The sequence below is a fragment of the Manis javanica genome, chromosome 2, assembly GCF_040802235.1.
Source record: "Manis javanica isolate MJ-LG chromosome 2, MJ_LKY, whole genome shotgun sequence".
NCBI lineage: Eukaryota > Metazoa > Chordata > Mammalia > Pholidota > Manidae > Manis > Manis javanica.
Genome location: NC_133157.1, coordinates 13,686,669 through 13,703,927, shown reverse-complemented (window position 1 = coordinate 13,703,927; position 17,259 = coordinate 13,686,669). Strand labels below are relative to the sequence as shown.

General features: G+C 40.0%; 1 protein-coding gene across 2 annotated transcripts in view; it reads right to left on the bottom strand.

The window, feature by feature from the left end:
- The window catches only part of MEGF9 (multiple EGF like domains 9), an 88,639-nt gene extending 75,898 nt beyond the window's left edge, over positions 1 to 12,741 (bottom strand). Inside the window, exon 1 of one of the 2 annotated variants that reach the window (XM_017650577.3) lies at positions 12,003 to 12,741. In XM_017650577.3, the coding sequence (XP_017506066.3) occupies positions 12,003 to 12,576 (574 nt within the window). In that variant the 5' untranslated portion in view covers positions 12,577 to 12,741. The remainder of the gene's footprint in view (positions 1 to 12,002) is intronic. The other variant, XM_017650576.3, reaches the window with a different exon arrangement.
- Between the last annotated feature and the right edge of the window lie 4,518 nt (positions 12,742 to 17,259).

Below are 17,259 nucleotides of genomic sequence, written 5' to 3'. Positions count from 1 at the left end.
TTCCATTCTTTGGGCTCAGTCTTATTTTTGCTTTACTGGGTCATTTGTAGGGCTTAATACCTACAAAATGTCCCAGGTCATATACATCTGCCAGACCTGACAATGGCTGTTTCAAGGATTCCCTAAAGTCCTATTTTTGCATTTGCTTTTGGAAAAAAGCTTCCATTCAGTCCAGTTCTGAGCAGTACCCATTACTGTTGTATCTGGCAACATGGCACAGGATAATTCTGGGTTGACCTGGGCCACTCTAACAGAATAGGAGGTAGCCTTTCGCAACAAGTGCATTGGTCCTACTCTGCACCTTAAAATCACCTGTTAGAAAAGATTAATAATGTGCAAGGCTTCCTGATTACCAATGTGTTTGTTGCCAGTGTACAGACTATGTCAAAGAAGATGGTAAATTCATTAATTAAGAATTGACAAAGTTCTCTCTGCTGATTTTCAAATACTGTGAATAGATAATAAAAACAATATTAATAATAATGACAGCTAACTTTGAGTGTTTACTATGTGCTGATTTATTAATCTATGTGCTGATCTTAAGTACTGCTAAATTAAGTGTTTTACATGCATTAATTAATTTAATCCTCTCCGTAACACTATGGTTCATTATTGCTTTGATTTAAAAATTTTAGCCTTTTCTTCACAAAATTCAAAGTACAGAGATCATTGTAGATAACAGCTTCCTGAAGACCAGAGCCATTTTTTGGCAAATTATTTAGCACAGCACCTAGGCCTTTTTTGGCAATATATGAGCCAAGTAGATGGGCACCTTGACTTCTCTCATCACATAACTGAAAAAGCAAGTGCCTGGCTTGGTTCCAGACTGTTTGGGCTTTCAGGGGCCACTTGAACCCAAGAAAAATCATGCTTGTGCTGGAGCAGACACACAGGAACTAGTCACTAGTTCGGTTCTGACAAGGAGTATCAAGTCTCCAGTAATGCATCATATGGAGTCTGAGATCTCTGTTCAGAATAGATTTATATCATTTTTGGTGATATAACAAATAATTTAAATGCGAACTTTTCCCCATTTTGATGTGTCACATACTTGACTTCAGAAGAGTGCTAAATCCAATTCATGCTTCTGTTTTCATAACAAATAAGTGATCTCATTTATTGCTGTGAGAAATGGAGCAATGTATGCAGTAATAAAATATTAAACTCAGTAATTAAAAGCTTTATGGTATAGTTTTTTCTATAACTATTAGTAGACACCTAATATAGTAAATTAGTAAAGACTCAGAAATAGATAGTTTAAATTACAGTAATATCTCCAATATAGTACTACTTTCAACTTCATTTGAAAGATGTCTCCCATTTCAAAATGTTAAAATATTTGAAATATATTATGTTAAAGACTAGTTTCAATACATCCATACAGAATTATCTTACTGGCAGGGAGGAGGATAAAGTAGATATTGATATAAAAAAATTCTGTAGTTACCACTAAAATGTTAACTTTAATTATCTCTTGGTTCCTTTTTTTGTCTTTATACTCCTTTATATTTTCTAAAATGAACATGTTATTTTTACAATCATAAAAAAGATTAAGTAGAACCTACTCTAGATAAACCAAAAATAATTTTAAAGATCTACAAAAGCCTAACTTATTTATTTAATAAGTTTAATATGTGATAAAGATTATTTTATTTTCCCCAGGTACTATGGGAAGAAAAATAATACTGAAGGATCCCATGACTTTGGAAAATACCATAACTGTATATAAATTATACAAATATGTTAACTACAAAATGGCATAAAAATATATTTGCATAAAGAAATGACATATAAATGCATGTTTGTTTCTTTGTTATATTTAGTCAATAGCTATCTTCTCCACACTGTATTATAAGCTAATATCAACCACATAATCAAGGAAGAATATCAGAAAACAGTTTTTGAATTCTGTAAAGCCTATGTGTTTGAGAAAAGCCCACCATAATTTCCACATGTGACTTCTCAAAAGTCTTAGGAGGCCAGAAGTAACAGGTTTCATTTTTTAGTTAGAGAAGCTAAGTCATAGAGCCATCTTTAAAAATATGCTCAGGAACCCACAAAAGTGAAGGGAAAGAAAGACTAGAATTTAGTTCTGACTGTTACTGCACTGATTAGCTGGACCATTCAGCCTTGCCTTTGGACAAGATGAAGCAACGAACTTAAAAACTAAAACCAGTTGAACAGGATAGGTTTGCAGGCAATACACCAGCAATTCAGGGTAATAATACACAACAGCTAGGTTGCTTTGTATTTTTGGTACACTTCATAACTATTCATTAACCCACACAACATCAGTGGATGATGGGGCTATATAAATGCAACTCATAGAGAACGGATGACTCAAAACACACTGTAAGATTATGATGAATATGAACTCAAATGAGAAATCTACAGCAGAAAAAGCCCAATGTCTTCTTCTAATCAAAGCCTCAGTACACAAATAAAACAAGATAAATATGTCGGAATACCAAGCATCCCCTCTTTTCCTTCATTATTTCCATTAACCCTTCCCAAAGTACCATTACATCCTTGTAACTGATAGATAGGACAGAAAAGAACCTAAAAGCTACTCAGTTCATCCAATTTCCTTCAGAGAGGATAACATCTAATCTTCCTTTAGAATGTTTTTCAAGGAATTTCACCTTATAAAGACCATTACCAAAATTAAAAGGAACTAGAGAGAATGATGCTTTCCTTACAGTTAACAATGCGATCCTAATCTTCATTTTGCTTACATGCATCTTGTAAAAGCAATTGATTTTTAAAAACAAATAGTAAAGATCTAATAAGGTCCCTAATAATATGCCAGTTTCTAGGAAGCATATAAGACTGAAAAAATGTTACCAAAATCAGATATCTAAAGAGTCTAGAATTTACTAAGTAAAGATTACTTAACATCCCTCATTGAAAGCATTACTATTTCTTATCGTTTTTCCTGTGACTACAAAGAATACATTTTTTTCCAACTGAATAAATTTCCCCTTCCTTCAGAGCTTAGTTGTCTCCCTGGCAAGGATATCATATAGAACAGCTGTTATATTACCAATATAAAAGCAATCCCATCTGAATTTATTGCAAAACATATGGACAGACTGAAACCAAACTTTGGGGACCTCTAATTCTTTAAAGGAAGAAATAATCAAAGATCTTCTATTGGTAAAAGCTGTGAACAATGCCATGAATTTAAATTTTGCACAATTTAAAAAGATCTATTTCAATAAGCTACTTTAATCAATTTTAAGTGCATGTTTTAAATTCCCTAGAGAGAATGAAATGGATAAAGAAGCAGCTCTGTTTTCAGTCTCTGCTAAGATCTCAATTAAACCTCCCCTAAAGGTACCAAATCTTAGAAATGTCATTCCTACCCTATGTTTAAGATTTGTCAGGCCTCAGAAACTTTCCTTTCTTGGGTAGTATCTTTAGCAATCTCTTTTCTTCTGAACCACAACTGAGACTAAGCAAATATCTCTGATGCAGATCAAACTTGCTGAGTCAGTGGTAGAAATTATAGAAAAGTGGCCCCAGGTAGTATCAATTGACTTGATTTCATATAAAGGCTTGCTGCCAAGCTTATCATAACTTTTGATTCATTTTTAATTTAATTAATTTATTTTTATAACTGTAAAACTGAAATTGGATATATTCATTTAAAAAAAACTTAGGGAAATTTGGAAAAACAAAGAGTGGTTCAAATTACCCATAATCCCATTACTTAGCTTTAGCCACTTAGATTTTGGTATATTTCTCTATGTATATTGCTACTAAACATAATGTAAGCATTTTAATGGCTGCATAATAGTTCACAGGTTACCATAATTTCTTTATAATAGAATTTTAAAGCACAAGAACTCCTATTTCAAAAATCTTTACCGAAACAAACCCAGTTTATAAACCAGACAAGAGCAGAGCCAAATGTGGTGATGTAGCAGCGAGAAGCAAGGGCTTGGGGCTTAGGCACCAAAGTAGATCCACTTGGCCTTCTCAGACCCCATATGGCTCCCAAACACATCCAAGGAACCCTAGGTCACAGATAATGCAGTTTAAAAACCACAAATCTGTCTAAGCCTCTCATTTTACAGATGGAATTACCTGCCCAAGATCACAGAACTGGTAAAAGAGCTAAGAACTTAGGGTCTCGTGTTTTGTGAACAAATGCTTGGCTTTTCCAACTTAGCTGCTCTCCATACAAAAGTCATCAGATAATCATTTGTCTATTACTGTTCTTTCTTTAACTAAGAAAGTAGTAGGGACAAACTTAGGTAACAACAACAAAAAATGAATAATTAATGTGATTTGCTATATCTCAAATAACTCTACTTGCCCTAAGTAGGTTCTCATACTATTCCTATGAGTTAAAGGGAAAAGGAGGAGGAAAGATCATTTCTAAACTAAGGAAATAAGCCATGGAATTACATTATTTTCCTCAAGAATACACTGCATGTATAGTGTAGCTTCACTCATTCAGTCATTAAATATTTATTGAGAAGCTGTTGTAGGCCAGACACTGGGATACAACTGTGAATAAAACAAACAGAAAGTCCCTGTCCTCATAGAGAGGTTTGATAGGTTTAAGCAAGCGACTTTATCTTTCTGAATCTCAGTATTTGCCATCTGTAAAGTAAGAATAAGAATATTTAACTACTACATTGTTTAAGAAGTAAATAACATGATGTATGCAAAGGAAAATCCTGATGGGTAACTAGGCATATAATATGTGCTGAATTAATGTTAGTTACTTCTCCTGCCAAAGTGTTAAATATTAGGTTGGAAATGAGGAAATGAGACGTGAGACAGTACAAAGTCTCTTTGCTACTAACACAATGATTTGAGGCAATACAACTGTAATGGTATATTAAGATAATTCCAAACAGTTTCCTACAGTAGGAAAGAAGTAAATAATATATTAATCTGAAGAAATTAAATTTACATGAGCCCTCTCAATCAAGTTCTGTAGTTCACCTTGTTATGCACATCACTATTTACTTTCAGTTACCACTAGGTACTTTCTGTAATATTCAGTCCCACTTGGTGCCTAGGAAAGAAAATATACAGGAAGCAATCCTCGTCTCCAAATACCATTTTTCCATCCTGTAAATATGGGCTACTAAACCAAGGATTTACATTCAACAAAATAAACTTAAAAGACAACAGTTTGAAATTCAAAATATCACATGTGAAATACACGAAAAACCTGTAAAGGTTTGGTCAATATTCATCAATAAAAGTACCAACAGAGGACAGAAGTTAGCTTCTCACTTACATAACACCCAGAAATCAACAAAATAAAGGCAGCAAAGTCTTGGAGATTCTAAGAGCACCTTGTAAACCATAAAGCACTGCACGTTTGTTAATTATTAGAAGCAGTCTTTTTACTATTAACTTTAATTAGATTTCTACAGGGCAAATTCTGTCATTCAGAAGATCAAACATTGTTTCCAACCAAATTTAACCTTCTCTATTGGTATGCAGCCCAAACCCACCTACCCAATAAAACTGCTCATATCATTTACAAATAGAAAAAGAAATTTGCTGCTTATTCAAAGTATTTGATTTTTTTTTTTCAAGGTAGATAATATCTGTTAGGACAGTTTTTTCTGTATTGTTCTTCAGGAGAAGGGGGTGGGGGAAAGCTGGGCAATAAATAAGACCCCAGAGCAAAAAGAGAATCTTTTCTCGTTTTTTTCAAAAACAGAATTAATACCATGTCCTGAATATTACATAGATTACAACATTTTCTTATCAAAATGAGCTTAATAATCTAAATGAAATAGACTAAAAACAAATCCATGTGTCAAAGTCTCAAAGACAGTTAAACACTCTGCAAAGTATTACACCCTATGCACACTGTTAACAGGACATCTTCAAGGATATCTTTTGTTTCTGCAGAAAGACTTCTTGGAAGAACTGGGCTTTGAGGAGGCACTGAAGGAGGACAAAGTGGTGAACTGTTAAATAGAGAGAATAATTTATTTCCTTAAAGAACATGAAAGAATGGATAGGGCTAGGAATAAGAGACAGGAGTGAATGGAACACGTAGAGGAGTTTAAAGTGAAAAAAATGAGCAACTAGAATAGAAGATATTTTTAAATGAAGAAAAAGTAAGAGAGAAAGGTTTCTTCTGACAATATTTTTATGTGAAACAGTGGCATTATTAGAGAGATTATTTTGACACAAATTCATCACATGTATTTAGAAAGATATATCTAAATGGATAATTATTTTGAGTAAACTTACTGTGGTCCCAACACACATATACCAAGACAGTATCTTTTCCATCACAATTTGTTTAAATCTCCCTTCAAAGTTACCATTGTAGTTAGGGTAGTTGTTTCCAGTGAAAAACAGATAAACCAAAATGCATACTTGAAAAAAGACTAAGTGACCACAGAAGAGGTGCCTATAATCTCAACATTAGTAACAAAGACTTTCATATCATACTAAAGAAAACTTATGAAAATCAAAATCAAGACAAAAGACATGAATTAAAGCTACTTATAATTAAAAATATCATCCAACACTATCTTTCAGTTATACAAGATCTTTTATTTCTAGTCTCTTCTGATTTACTAAGTGTCCTAGAGTAGTAATCTCTCTACCCATAATTTACCCATCAGTAAAAACAGCACTATGATACTTTTCTGCCATCCTTTTAATAAGGGTGCCAGGATGTCTGGAAGTTAATATATACATGTTTAGAAATGTTGAGATGAAAAGTAATGCACACTTTAATTTTATGGGTCTTTTAAAAAAATCAAGATAAAAGACCTAGTCAAATTATTTCAACATGTAAATTTCCAACTAGCCAGAAGGCTTCTTGGGAACATAATTCAGAAGATTTTAAACTAATGTTCTGGAGTTTAACTATGCTCTTCCAGAAACTAATCAGACTAAAGAATTTCTACAGAAAGCTAGGCACTTAATCCAGGAAAAAGATACAGTGAATTTGAGAAGTCCCTGGGCCTTGCCCTAAACAGACTACAGACAAATTTCTCTATCACAGACCATATTAGAATCTAGCAAAGGAAGAATCGGAGCTTTAGTTTAAAAATCATAGTTGTAAAACAGAAAATTTGAGGAGGTGAATGAATGGTACACAGTGGAGTGAAGGAATAAATGCCAAAGAATAGTGAAAATTTTTTCAGATTAGTATCCAAGGACCAATATTTTTAGCAAAATTATTACCTTCTCTTCTCTTCTATGTAACTATTTCTTCAAATGCCAGTAATATGGATTCTGGAGCCAGAAAGACTGGATCTAAATCTGGGCTCCACCATAGCTGGGCTTCTCTGAGCCTCAGTTTGCTTATCTATACAATGAAGACAATAATGGTACCTAATTAGATTGGACCTAAATGCTATGAAGATTAAATAAGTTAATATACATAGGGTGCTTAGACAGTACCTGAAACATAGTAAGTATTCTGTGTGCCTGCAATTACTATTACAGTGGTCCACAATCCCACAGACCTGATGCTAAACAGCAGAAGATCCAAAAACCAAAATTTTCCTTGTAATTCATTTGGGAGAAAAACCTGACCTGAACAAATGTAAGGCTATTTGTAGTCTTCATTTATACTACTCAGTGTGAATATACATGCATTTTGCTGTAATATCTTCATGTGTTTGATTACTGGATGCTACCCCAGACTTCACTGGGGTGTACTTATTAACTTCCTAAAATTTGAAAAAAATTGTAATTGTCAAACATATCCAATGTCACAGGTTTTAGATAAAAGATGTGGAGCTGTGGAGCTATGTATCACCTTTGGAGCCTGAACAACTTGATCTCCTAAAATGAATGGTATCTTTTTATATAATCCAAGCAAATAACACCCTGAAACTAGCAGCAGAGAACTTTAAGATGATGAAAACAATTCCCAATACATTTAGGAGGGCCCTGCATTCTCAGAATGTTCCTTTCAATTATAAAATGCATTCATACTTTATTTACACATTGTAATAGAGTTTTCAAACTTGAAATTCTAGGACTTGCTTAAACAAAGCCTATTCTCTTAACTTAGATCACAAATGTTAAGGCTCTTTGGGGGGCATTAATGTGCCCCAAATCATGCATACCAAATCATCACAGAACTTCACAGATGGGAGAGACTGGTGACAACTAATCTAAACTATTATTCCTTCCCTTCCAAACTGTTTTATCATCCGTAAATTTACTTTACCCTGTGAGGTCAGACTAACCTGCCCTAACCTGTCCTTAGAATCCGTAGGAACACCCTGTAGGTGAGTGTGAATAAACTGGGTGGAGTACGCTGACAGACTTGGGATCTAAAAGGATGGATTGAATCTGACACAGTAAGTCCTACATGTTGGCAAATGTCTCAGTTTATACTCTAGAAAATAACAATAATTTCCCAGTCCAGAATGAAGAAAGACTCATCCAGTACAATGTTTGTTTGTTTTTCTTAACAGACTCAATGAGTCAACAATATAACGTGGCTGCCAAAAAGCTACTGTGATTAGGAAATAACTACATCAACAGTAATACAGCATCCAGAAAGAACGAGGTAACTGCCCTCCCTACTATGAGCTAGTCAGAGCACATCTGGACTATTATGTTCAGCTCTGTGCTCCACACTCTGGGAGAGACACAGAAAGTCTGAAAGAGTCCAGAAGAGGAGTAACCAGGATAGTGAGGGAATTTGAAACCATGTCACATAAAACAGTTGAGGGAGCTGAAGTCATTTAGTACAGACCCGGAGGGAACATGATCACTGTCCTCAAATCCCTGAAGAACTGTCACGGCACAAAGCATGACCCCAAAGGGCAGAACCAGAACCAGTCGGTGTCAACCAGAAAAACATTTCAGCCAAGTCTATGCAACTAATTCTTAAAATGTGGGGCCACATTAGGAGGTAGTGATTTCTAAAGTCCTACCAAGCCCAAGGTCCACAATTTTAAGAAGCAAACATTTGTCATCACCTTGCTGTCCTACTGCTGCTAACTACTGTCCTCTAGCATCACAGCTTCTCCCTTCGCCCTCCTTAAAATATCCTACTCAGCCAACAAATCAGGCCAATGTTTTGCCAGGTCTATAGGAGGGAAGTGCCGGCTTGCTGGGCAATTCGTTTCAGTTTGCAGTTCAGTGCCCCTGTAAACAAAAGAGGGCGCTAACTGAGAGCCACAGGCAAGAGCTCTCAACCAGACCTTCATGAAAAAAATTATTATTAAACCAAAGAGCATAATATATTACCAATGGCACTCAGTCCTCATAGGAACATTAATATCAAATACCCTGTACAATCCATCTTGCCAAATGCCAGAGAATCCAGTTTTGCAAGTCAAACTCAGTCTCTCAAATTCAGCTAGAAGTTTTCCTTCTGTCAGAGAGGTTTTACTGTTTGAAGTAAACTAGAACCCACTCTCAGATACAAAGGCTGTACTTGATTATATCACAGTAAAGCTAAGATTACCTAGCAATAGGCCACAAAGTCAGTTCAGCTGCTGAGAACTAAACACAGGCAATCCACAGAGAATTCACAAAAAAGTACAAACCATGGAAAATTTAAAACACAGGAGCATTGCCAACAGTCTTCTAAACTTTTATCAACCAAAGACCACCAGAGACATAGGTATATCTTAGTCCATGGAAATTACTAAAAGCTTTGAACAGTTCAGATGGCAAATATTAATCAATCCAGCTTTACTTGAAATTGGTTTGGATTCTATGAAACGCCATCCAAGGTATTAGAGAATATTATATATATTATTATATAATACATATATATAGTGGACCTAAGAAGAACACATTCTTCTCTGTGCTTTTTAAAGTGAAGCCCAGAAGCAATGTAAGTGTCCATAAATAAGGGATTAGTTAAATAAATCATGATATATTCTTATGACAAAAGAATAGGGTAGACCTTAGGTACTGACATGAAAAAAAAGTCCATGGTACATAGTTAAATGATACAGCAAGTTGCAAAATAGTATGTATAAGGCTGTTTTTGAGTTTTTAAAAACTATTCTTAAAAACCCTGTGTGTTATGTTCATATATGCCCAGAAAAATGCCTCAAAAGAGGTCAGGCAAAATGTTAGCACAGTAGTAACCCCTAGGGACTGACTGGAACTACGGGGCAGTAAAGGAGTGACTTTGGCTTTTTCCTTTATAGACTTCTGGCTGGTTGTATTTTTTGGAAGTAAAGGTTACCTTTGTGATTTTAAAATAACAATACAAAAATAATAAAAACAAAATAACATCAGTTACACAGATTTATCATATACTAACCATTCAAAACATGTGATTTTGTTACTTAAATGCTACCATGTGCTTCAAACTAGAAAATCTAATTCACCCTTTTTCTATTATACTTAACTACAACAAATAGAAATCATTGCAAGTCCTTACTAGGTTTCTCAAATGCTTTCTACCCCACAAAAATACTTCTAGTCATAAGGATAGCTAACATACACATGGTGCTTACTCTGTCCCAGACTGTTCAAGCACTATAGATGTATTAACCTATTTAATCTTCACAGCAATTCTATGAGGTAAGTACTATCATTATCTTCATTTTACAGTTGAAGAGAAATTAAGTGTCCTGCCCAAGATTATACAGTTAATAAGGGGCAAAGCTAGGATTTAAACCCAAGAATGGATGCCAGGATCTGTACTCTCAACCTATGATTCCTGTCTCTCAGCAGTACATTGATTTCTCTACACCAAGGCCAAAAAGGGTTACAGTCAAAATCCAGCTAGTTAACATACTCTTTGAGCCTGGAAGAGATGCAAATTTAGGTTTTTATGGATGAATAATCTACATTCCTACTCATATCAATGCCAAGCTCCAACACAAAATTCAAGACTGTATTAAGACTTATAATTACGTGGGAAAACTCTCTACAAATTCAACTATGGTCCAAAGTCCATACCTGGCTCTGCAATAAATCACTGAGCCTAAGAATTAGGTCAGAGATCCATTAATGTAGACAAATGGTTTGGATAAATCTTCACCCCAACTCAAAGCATAGGACTTCAGAAACTCTTGTCTAATGTCTTGCCAGGGTAGGTTTTATTTGTTTAGTTCTAGGCATACTTTAGATCCAAAGGGGAAAAGAATGGGAGTCGTTTCTAACAAGCAGGAAAGAACCTTATTTACTATGTGGACTCAAACAGAAATTGGCATTTATCAGCCATCAGCACACTTGAAAATTCTAGCTTAAGGAGGGAAATGGACATCGCTGCTTAAATTGTGTATTTGGCCAAACATATTGACCTTGTAACTGAGGAAATAAAAGAATGGCTCAAGGAAGGGATTTAACCTAATTTATAGATGTGTTCAACCTAGATACACAACTGTCCCAAATAACCTACTGAATCCACTTTTGTGCAGGGAAAATATGGATTGTGTGTTTTTGTTTTGTTTGCTTTTTTTGTTTGTTTTTTGTTTGCTTTTTTATCTTTTTGGCCTTAAGTGGTCTGTACCACCGTTTGTAAATGAAATCCTCTCCGAATCTCTTCCACCTGTCACATGCAATCTGGTATGTGTGTGTGCCTGCGTGTTTGTGTGTAATAAACAAGATGAAACGAACAAGGGAACTAGAGCTTTGAGAAGAATCCCATATACCCAGTTTTTGACCCATTGGTTGAAGGAGATAGTGTGCTGGCTTTCAAACTTCCCCAAATAACCCAGGCAGAGAAGCAGGGCGAGCAAACAGAACCAAAAAGTTTGTGCCCACGCTGGGTCTCTGACAAAGGCCAGAGAGCCCTGTTTGGAAGGAGGTGCGATGCCTTCCATAGAGCAGTAGCCCCCCACCCGAAGAAACACAGCCCAGGGGGTACAAAAGACTTTGCAGACTGGGGAGGCGAGGGGAAGAGGGTAGGCCAGCTGAAGGTTGGACCTCCCCTTGGGGGTGGAAATCTGGGGAACACTTGGGCAAGAAACGATCAATTCCAGCCAGGAGCCCAACCCTAGAGGCCGGGGGCAGGGGTAAAGCTGGGAGGCCGCTGGGGAGAGTCTAGCCCGCAGGGAAGCGCTGGGACTCACCTGGAGGAGGAGGAGAAGGGGCCTCGGTGGCAGGTGGGGTGGGCGGGACGCTGCTGCCGCCGGGAACAACGGGAGTCGGCAGCAGCTGAGTGGTGGGCGCCGGTACGGTGGGCGCTACGGAGGTGATCGGCGCCGGGCCGGCGGTCGTGGAGACGGTGGTCGGCTGGGGTCTGGTCGTCGCGCGAGGGATGGTCGGAGTGTGTTCCACCGCCGGAGCGGTGGCCGGCGAGGAGCCGAGTGGCGCCTGAAAGGTGGTGGGAGAGGATCCGGCCGTCGCCTGAGGAGGGGTGGGCTCCGGGGACCGGACTGAGGAGGAAGCAACCAGGGATGGGTGGACGGTAGTGAGCAGAGGTCCGGTCCTCGGGGCCTGGGCCGTGGGAGTCGTCGCATTAGAGAAAGGGTGACTGGGCTCGTCCCCTAGACCCGGGCCCGGCGACGCGTCCACCTGCCCTGCGGCCCCGCCGCCGCCGGTGACATTCCCCGCCGAGGCTGCTGAGGCGGCGGCACAGCACAACAGGGCGAGGGCGCCCAGGCTCGGCAGGCTCCTCATGGCGCGCTCGGCTCCGCCATTCATTCATTCAGTCAGTCGATCGGTCAGTCATCTTCTCCTCTCTGCACTCGGACCAGGGAAGCCGTCGCAGCCGCCACCGCCACCGGGCGCACCATTGCCACCTCCCTGTGACAGGCGGCCGGCCCCGCGGGCGGGCCCCAACGCGGAGGGAGCTACCGGGCGGTGCGCGGACAGCCCGCCCTCTCCGATTGGCAGCTTTGTTGGCCAATGGGAGGTTACGCTGAGCCACGTGACCCAACCGCTTCCCGGCCTCTTTGTAGCCCCGCGGACCAATCAGAGGGCGTCTGGGATAGGGGGCGGTGCTAAGGCGGGAGGCGGGTGGCGTGAGCCCCTCTCCTGCCGGTCGGGCTCGCGGCAGCGCCGGCTTTGTCTGCCCAAGTAACGGGGCGCGGGCCTCGGGCACAGGGCGCCGCGGAGCAGACAAAGGACGCGCCCCTCGCGGCAGACGCCGAGCCAAGTAGTCTGCTCCACTGGGCGACGAACGCGACCCGGGGCGGGGAAACCTCTCTCGAGTGCTTCCCCGCCTTCTTGAACAATGGGGTGCCGGCTCTGTACCTGGGCGCGGGCGGGGACTGGGCTGGAACCCCCGTGATGGGCGAGGGCGGTGGCAGCGAGGATATAGAGGTCAGCATTGCCTCTTTTGCCTGAGAGTCCCTAACCTCGGCCCTGCGATGTCTTTGCGGCCATTCCCATTTCTGCGATGGGGAAACTGAGCGTTGCTGAGGGCTCCACCGAACCTGGACTCACGTCCTGATCAGGCACCTGCTGTGGGCCAGGCGCTGTGCCAGGCAGGAGGGAGGGTCCTAGAGACCCGTCAGGAGCCGAACGTGCAACCTTCCAGCGGAGGGAAGACAAGGATCGCATGCACTTTACCCTAAACCCCAGAGAGAATGGGATTAGCAAGGACTGAACCTTAGCTTCTTGTTTCCTAGTGAGTGATTATGTAGCCTGAAAGCAGTTTTCTCACCTCTAAAATGGAGATGATAAGACGCCTGTCACTCACCCTCCTTTTCTCAGAGATGTAAGAACTAAGTAATGTACTGGAAGGGCTTACCCTGGCGCCTGGCACACAGTAAAACCCCTCTTAATGCTGACTACTCTCGGCGTTCTGTTAGGACAAGTCCCACGCTACAGCCCTGCTGTGTCCCCAAGAGCCGCCTGCCTATTGCAGGGACTGGGGTGGGTCTGATAGCAGAGCTTGGCTCTGGGTGACACTAAACCCTGTATAAAGCTGGAATTGAGGCGCGCAGCCTCATAGCATCCGCCCAGGATCCAGAGCTTGCTCAAGTGCTGCTTGCAGCCTCGGTTTGGTAAGCTTCTAGGGCGAACCAGGCAGGGCGGGTTTGTCATCTGACAGGGCTTAAACCCAGCCCCAAAACCAACCCATTCCTGGCCTCCCCTACGTGAGGCTTGCTTTTGTGCATGGTTTCCCATTAGTCACTGGCCTCCAACCAGAACAACAGACTGAGACTGTCAACCTGTGTATATGTTAATTTTAAAAAGCACTACTGTGTGAGTAGTGAGTGGGGAGAGCATATATGTGCTTGTATATGAAAGCATAAATACCTTTGTGAGTCTGTGTATGAATATTGTATGTATCTGTGTGAACTTATGAGTAGGGGAGATAGTATCTATTTTTGTGTTATGTGTTTTAAGTATCAGCATGTGCACTGGTATGTGTTTTATGTATATTTTTATGGGGTTTTTATTTGTTTGCATTTGTGAGTACCTATGGGTGTTTCGGGGTAGGTCTATCTATGTATGGGGGAGGGCAAAATGAGAGGAGAGTGTGGGTGTCCTGGTTTCAGACCAATATGTAGCAATCAAGATTCTGCTTTTATTCAAGCACAAATCAAGATTCTGCTTTTTAATCAAGCACAAATCAAGATTCTGCTTTTATTCTCTTGGGCAAGGGGGTGGACAGGTCATGCCCCATCCCTATATTCTCCTATTGATTCTTCCTAGCCCTCACAACTCAACCAGAATACCATATTCTCTAAAAGACTTTCCTGGATCTCTGAATGGGAATTAATCTCTCCCTCCCATTTTCCAACTGCCCTTTGTTTATTCACTGATTATAGCCTTGATCTGTCAATCAGTCTCTCCTCTGCCTCTTCCTAAAAGGATTAAGGATAGCTTTCAGAAATATATACAGTAGGACAAATTGAACTGCCCCCCACAGCTTTATTAGTTCTCACAGGCAAGCATCAGCTATGACACTATGACTTCCAACTTCTGTGTCTGTCTCTCCCATTAGGCTGTTCTCTGTTCACAGTGCCGAGCACAGGTAGTATGTGAGTGCTCATCCATGCTGGATAAACTGAATTAAAATGAAGAGATCCTGTGGTGCCATGGGAAGAGCTCATATCTTTAGACTCAGACAGCTCTGGGTCACAACTCTGCCAGCTCTGTAACCTTGGAGGAAACATTTTACCTCTCTGAGCCTCACTTTCCTCATCTATAAAATGGGGCCAATAAATTCTGTCTCAGTCAAGCTGAGGAAGGGAATGCTTTAACAGAGCCTGGCACACAGAAGGTGCTCAATCTGTGCAGGTTCATTTTTCATTTATACCAGTGCTAACTTTGAGCCTTATTGAAACCTCTGTCCCATAACTTCCCCATCAGGTGACATGGCCTGACAGGTGCCCTACCAGATATCCCTGAATGAGAGCTGAAAAATGTTGGGTTGACCCTAAGCTGTGCTGTATCAAAGATTCTCTGGCAACAGGGAAGAAAAGCTGATGCAGCTCCTTTGCCTGGAGAATCACAGAGAAAGACTAGACCTTGCCTAAGTGGTCCAGGCCAGCTCTCTGCCTCAGGAATCACCCACACCTGGGGTTCTAGGAGGGGTTAATTACCATATAATATGTATAGAAAACGCTGAGTTACTTTGAAAGATAATTTAAGTGTATTCATATTGATTCACTCGATATTTAATTCTTAAATTTCTTGTTCTGCCCTTCTCTCTAAACCACAAGGTGAGTTTTTTTTCCCTTAGGAATTTTACTTTGTAGTTAAAAATCAGAAACAACTTAAATATGCAACAGCAGAGAATGTTACTATTTTCTCTGTTCAATTTAGTCATATAAAATCATTGTAAGAGTAGCTTTGAAAATAGTATAGTAAATATTATTAATAATAGATCACTGAGTTCTTACTGTGTGCTTGACATTAAACTAAGAGCTACAAACAAAGTATTTTGTTTAATCCTAAGAACCCCAGGAAGTAGGTACTATTATTAGCCCTATTTTACAGAAAAGGTAACTAGGGCATAGAGAGGTTAAGCAACTTGCCCAGGGTCACTCAGTAAGTGATAGGGCCAGAAAGCACACTGAGGCTGTCTTGCTCTGGTGCTTCCCTTAACAGCTATGCTATCATGGGGAAATGCTTGTGATACAATGTTAAGAAGAAAAGAGAAAACAAACATTATAGCTGTGACCCTATGTAACAGAATATTGACTGAAAATTTCCCTGTTGCTCCAGAATCGCTAAGGCTCAGGGCCCTAAAGAGAGCTGTCAAAGCCACCCATGATCTATGGGGCCATAGGACATAATGAGGGGCCACAGATCAGCAGGGGTCAGAGAGGGCCTTGTTAGAGCTGATGAGTAGCCAAAACTTTCTCCTATAGAGAGTAGAGATGCTGTAAAGGGCCCCATCTGATTCTTCTTTGTATACTCAGCACCTAGCACAGTGTCATATACACAGAAGTGGCTCAAGAATTGTTTATTGAGCTTAACAGTCTTATGATACGGCAGACACCATATGCTAGATTTGCATTCACAACATGTTTACTCCCCAAAGGCAGGGCTGTCACCCATACTTGAAAGAAGAATAAACTGAGCCTGTGAGAGGTTAAGGGACTCACCCACAATCTGTCCAAGTTCAGAGCTCAGGCATTTCTCTAGACTCCAGAGACCATTAATGTGCCCACTGTGCACTGCACATGGTAGGAGATTGATGAACACATACTGAAGGAAGCGACACGTAGACACCAAACTTAACCCTCCTGCTAGGGCAGAATTTAAGAAAGAAAAGCTTTAGGAGTAAGAAGAAAAAAGAAGGCATAATAATGTAATAGATGTGGCTCAGCAAAATAACTTAATCTCCCAGATTCCAATAAAACATGGTAACTTTCCCCTTTCTGGTTTAGTTGAAACAGCAGTGCTGACATGGACTATTTCTGATCCTGCTATTTCTAAGCCTGGCTTCCTATCAAATGTGCCTCGATGCAAGATTTGGCATCGTCTGCAGATAACTGTAGGATTATGGGGACCACTACTAACAAAGTCTGCTTAGCAAAGAACACTGAGTGACAACTCCCAGAAAGCTGCCCTACCAGATATCCCCGAATGAGAGCTGAAAAATGCTGGGTTGACCCTAAGCTGTGGTCTATCAAAGATTCTCTGGCAACAGGGAAGAAAAGCTGATGCAGCTCCTTTGCCTGGAGAATCACAGAGAAAAACTAGAAGACCTTGCCTAAGTGTCCAGGCCAGCTCTCTGCCTCAGGAATCACCCACACCCGGGTTAGGAGGGGTTAATTACCATATAATATGTATAGAAAATGCTGTTTCTATATATACAAAGAAATTTTTTATATTTAAAATTTTTTGTATTTATGTATAGAAAATGTTGTTTTATGTTATACATAATATGTATAGAAATGTCCCCAGAAAGGGAAATGCAAA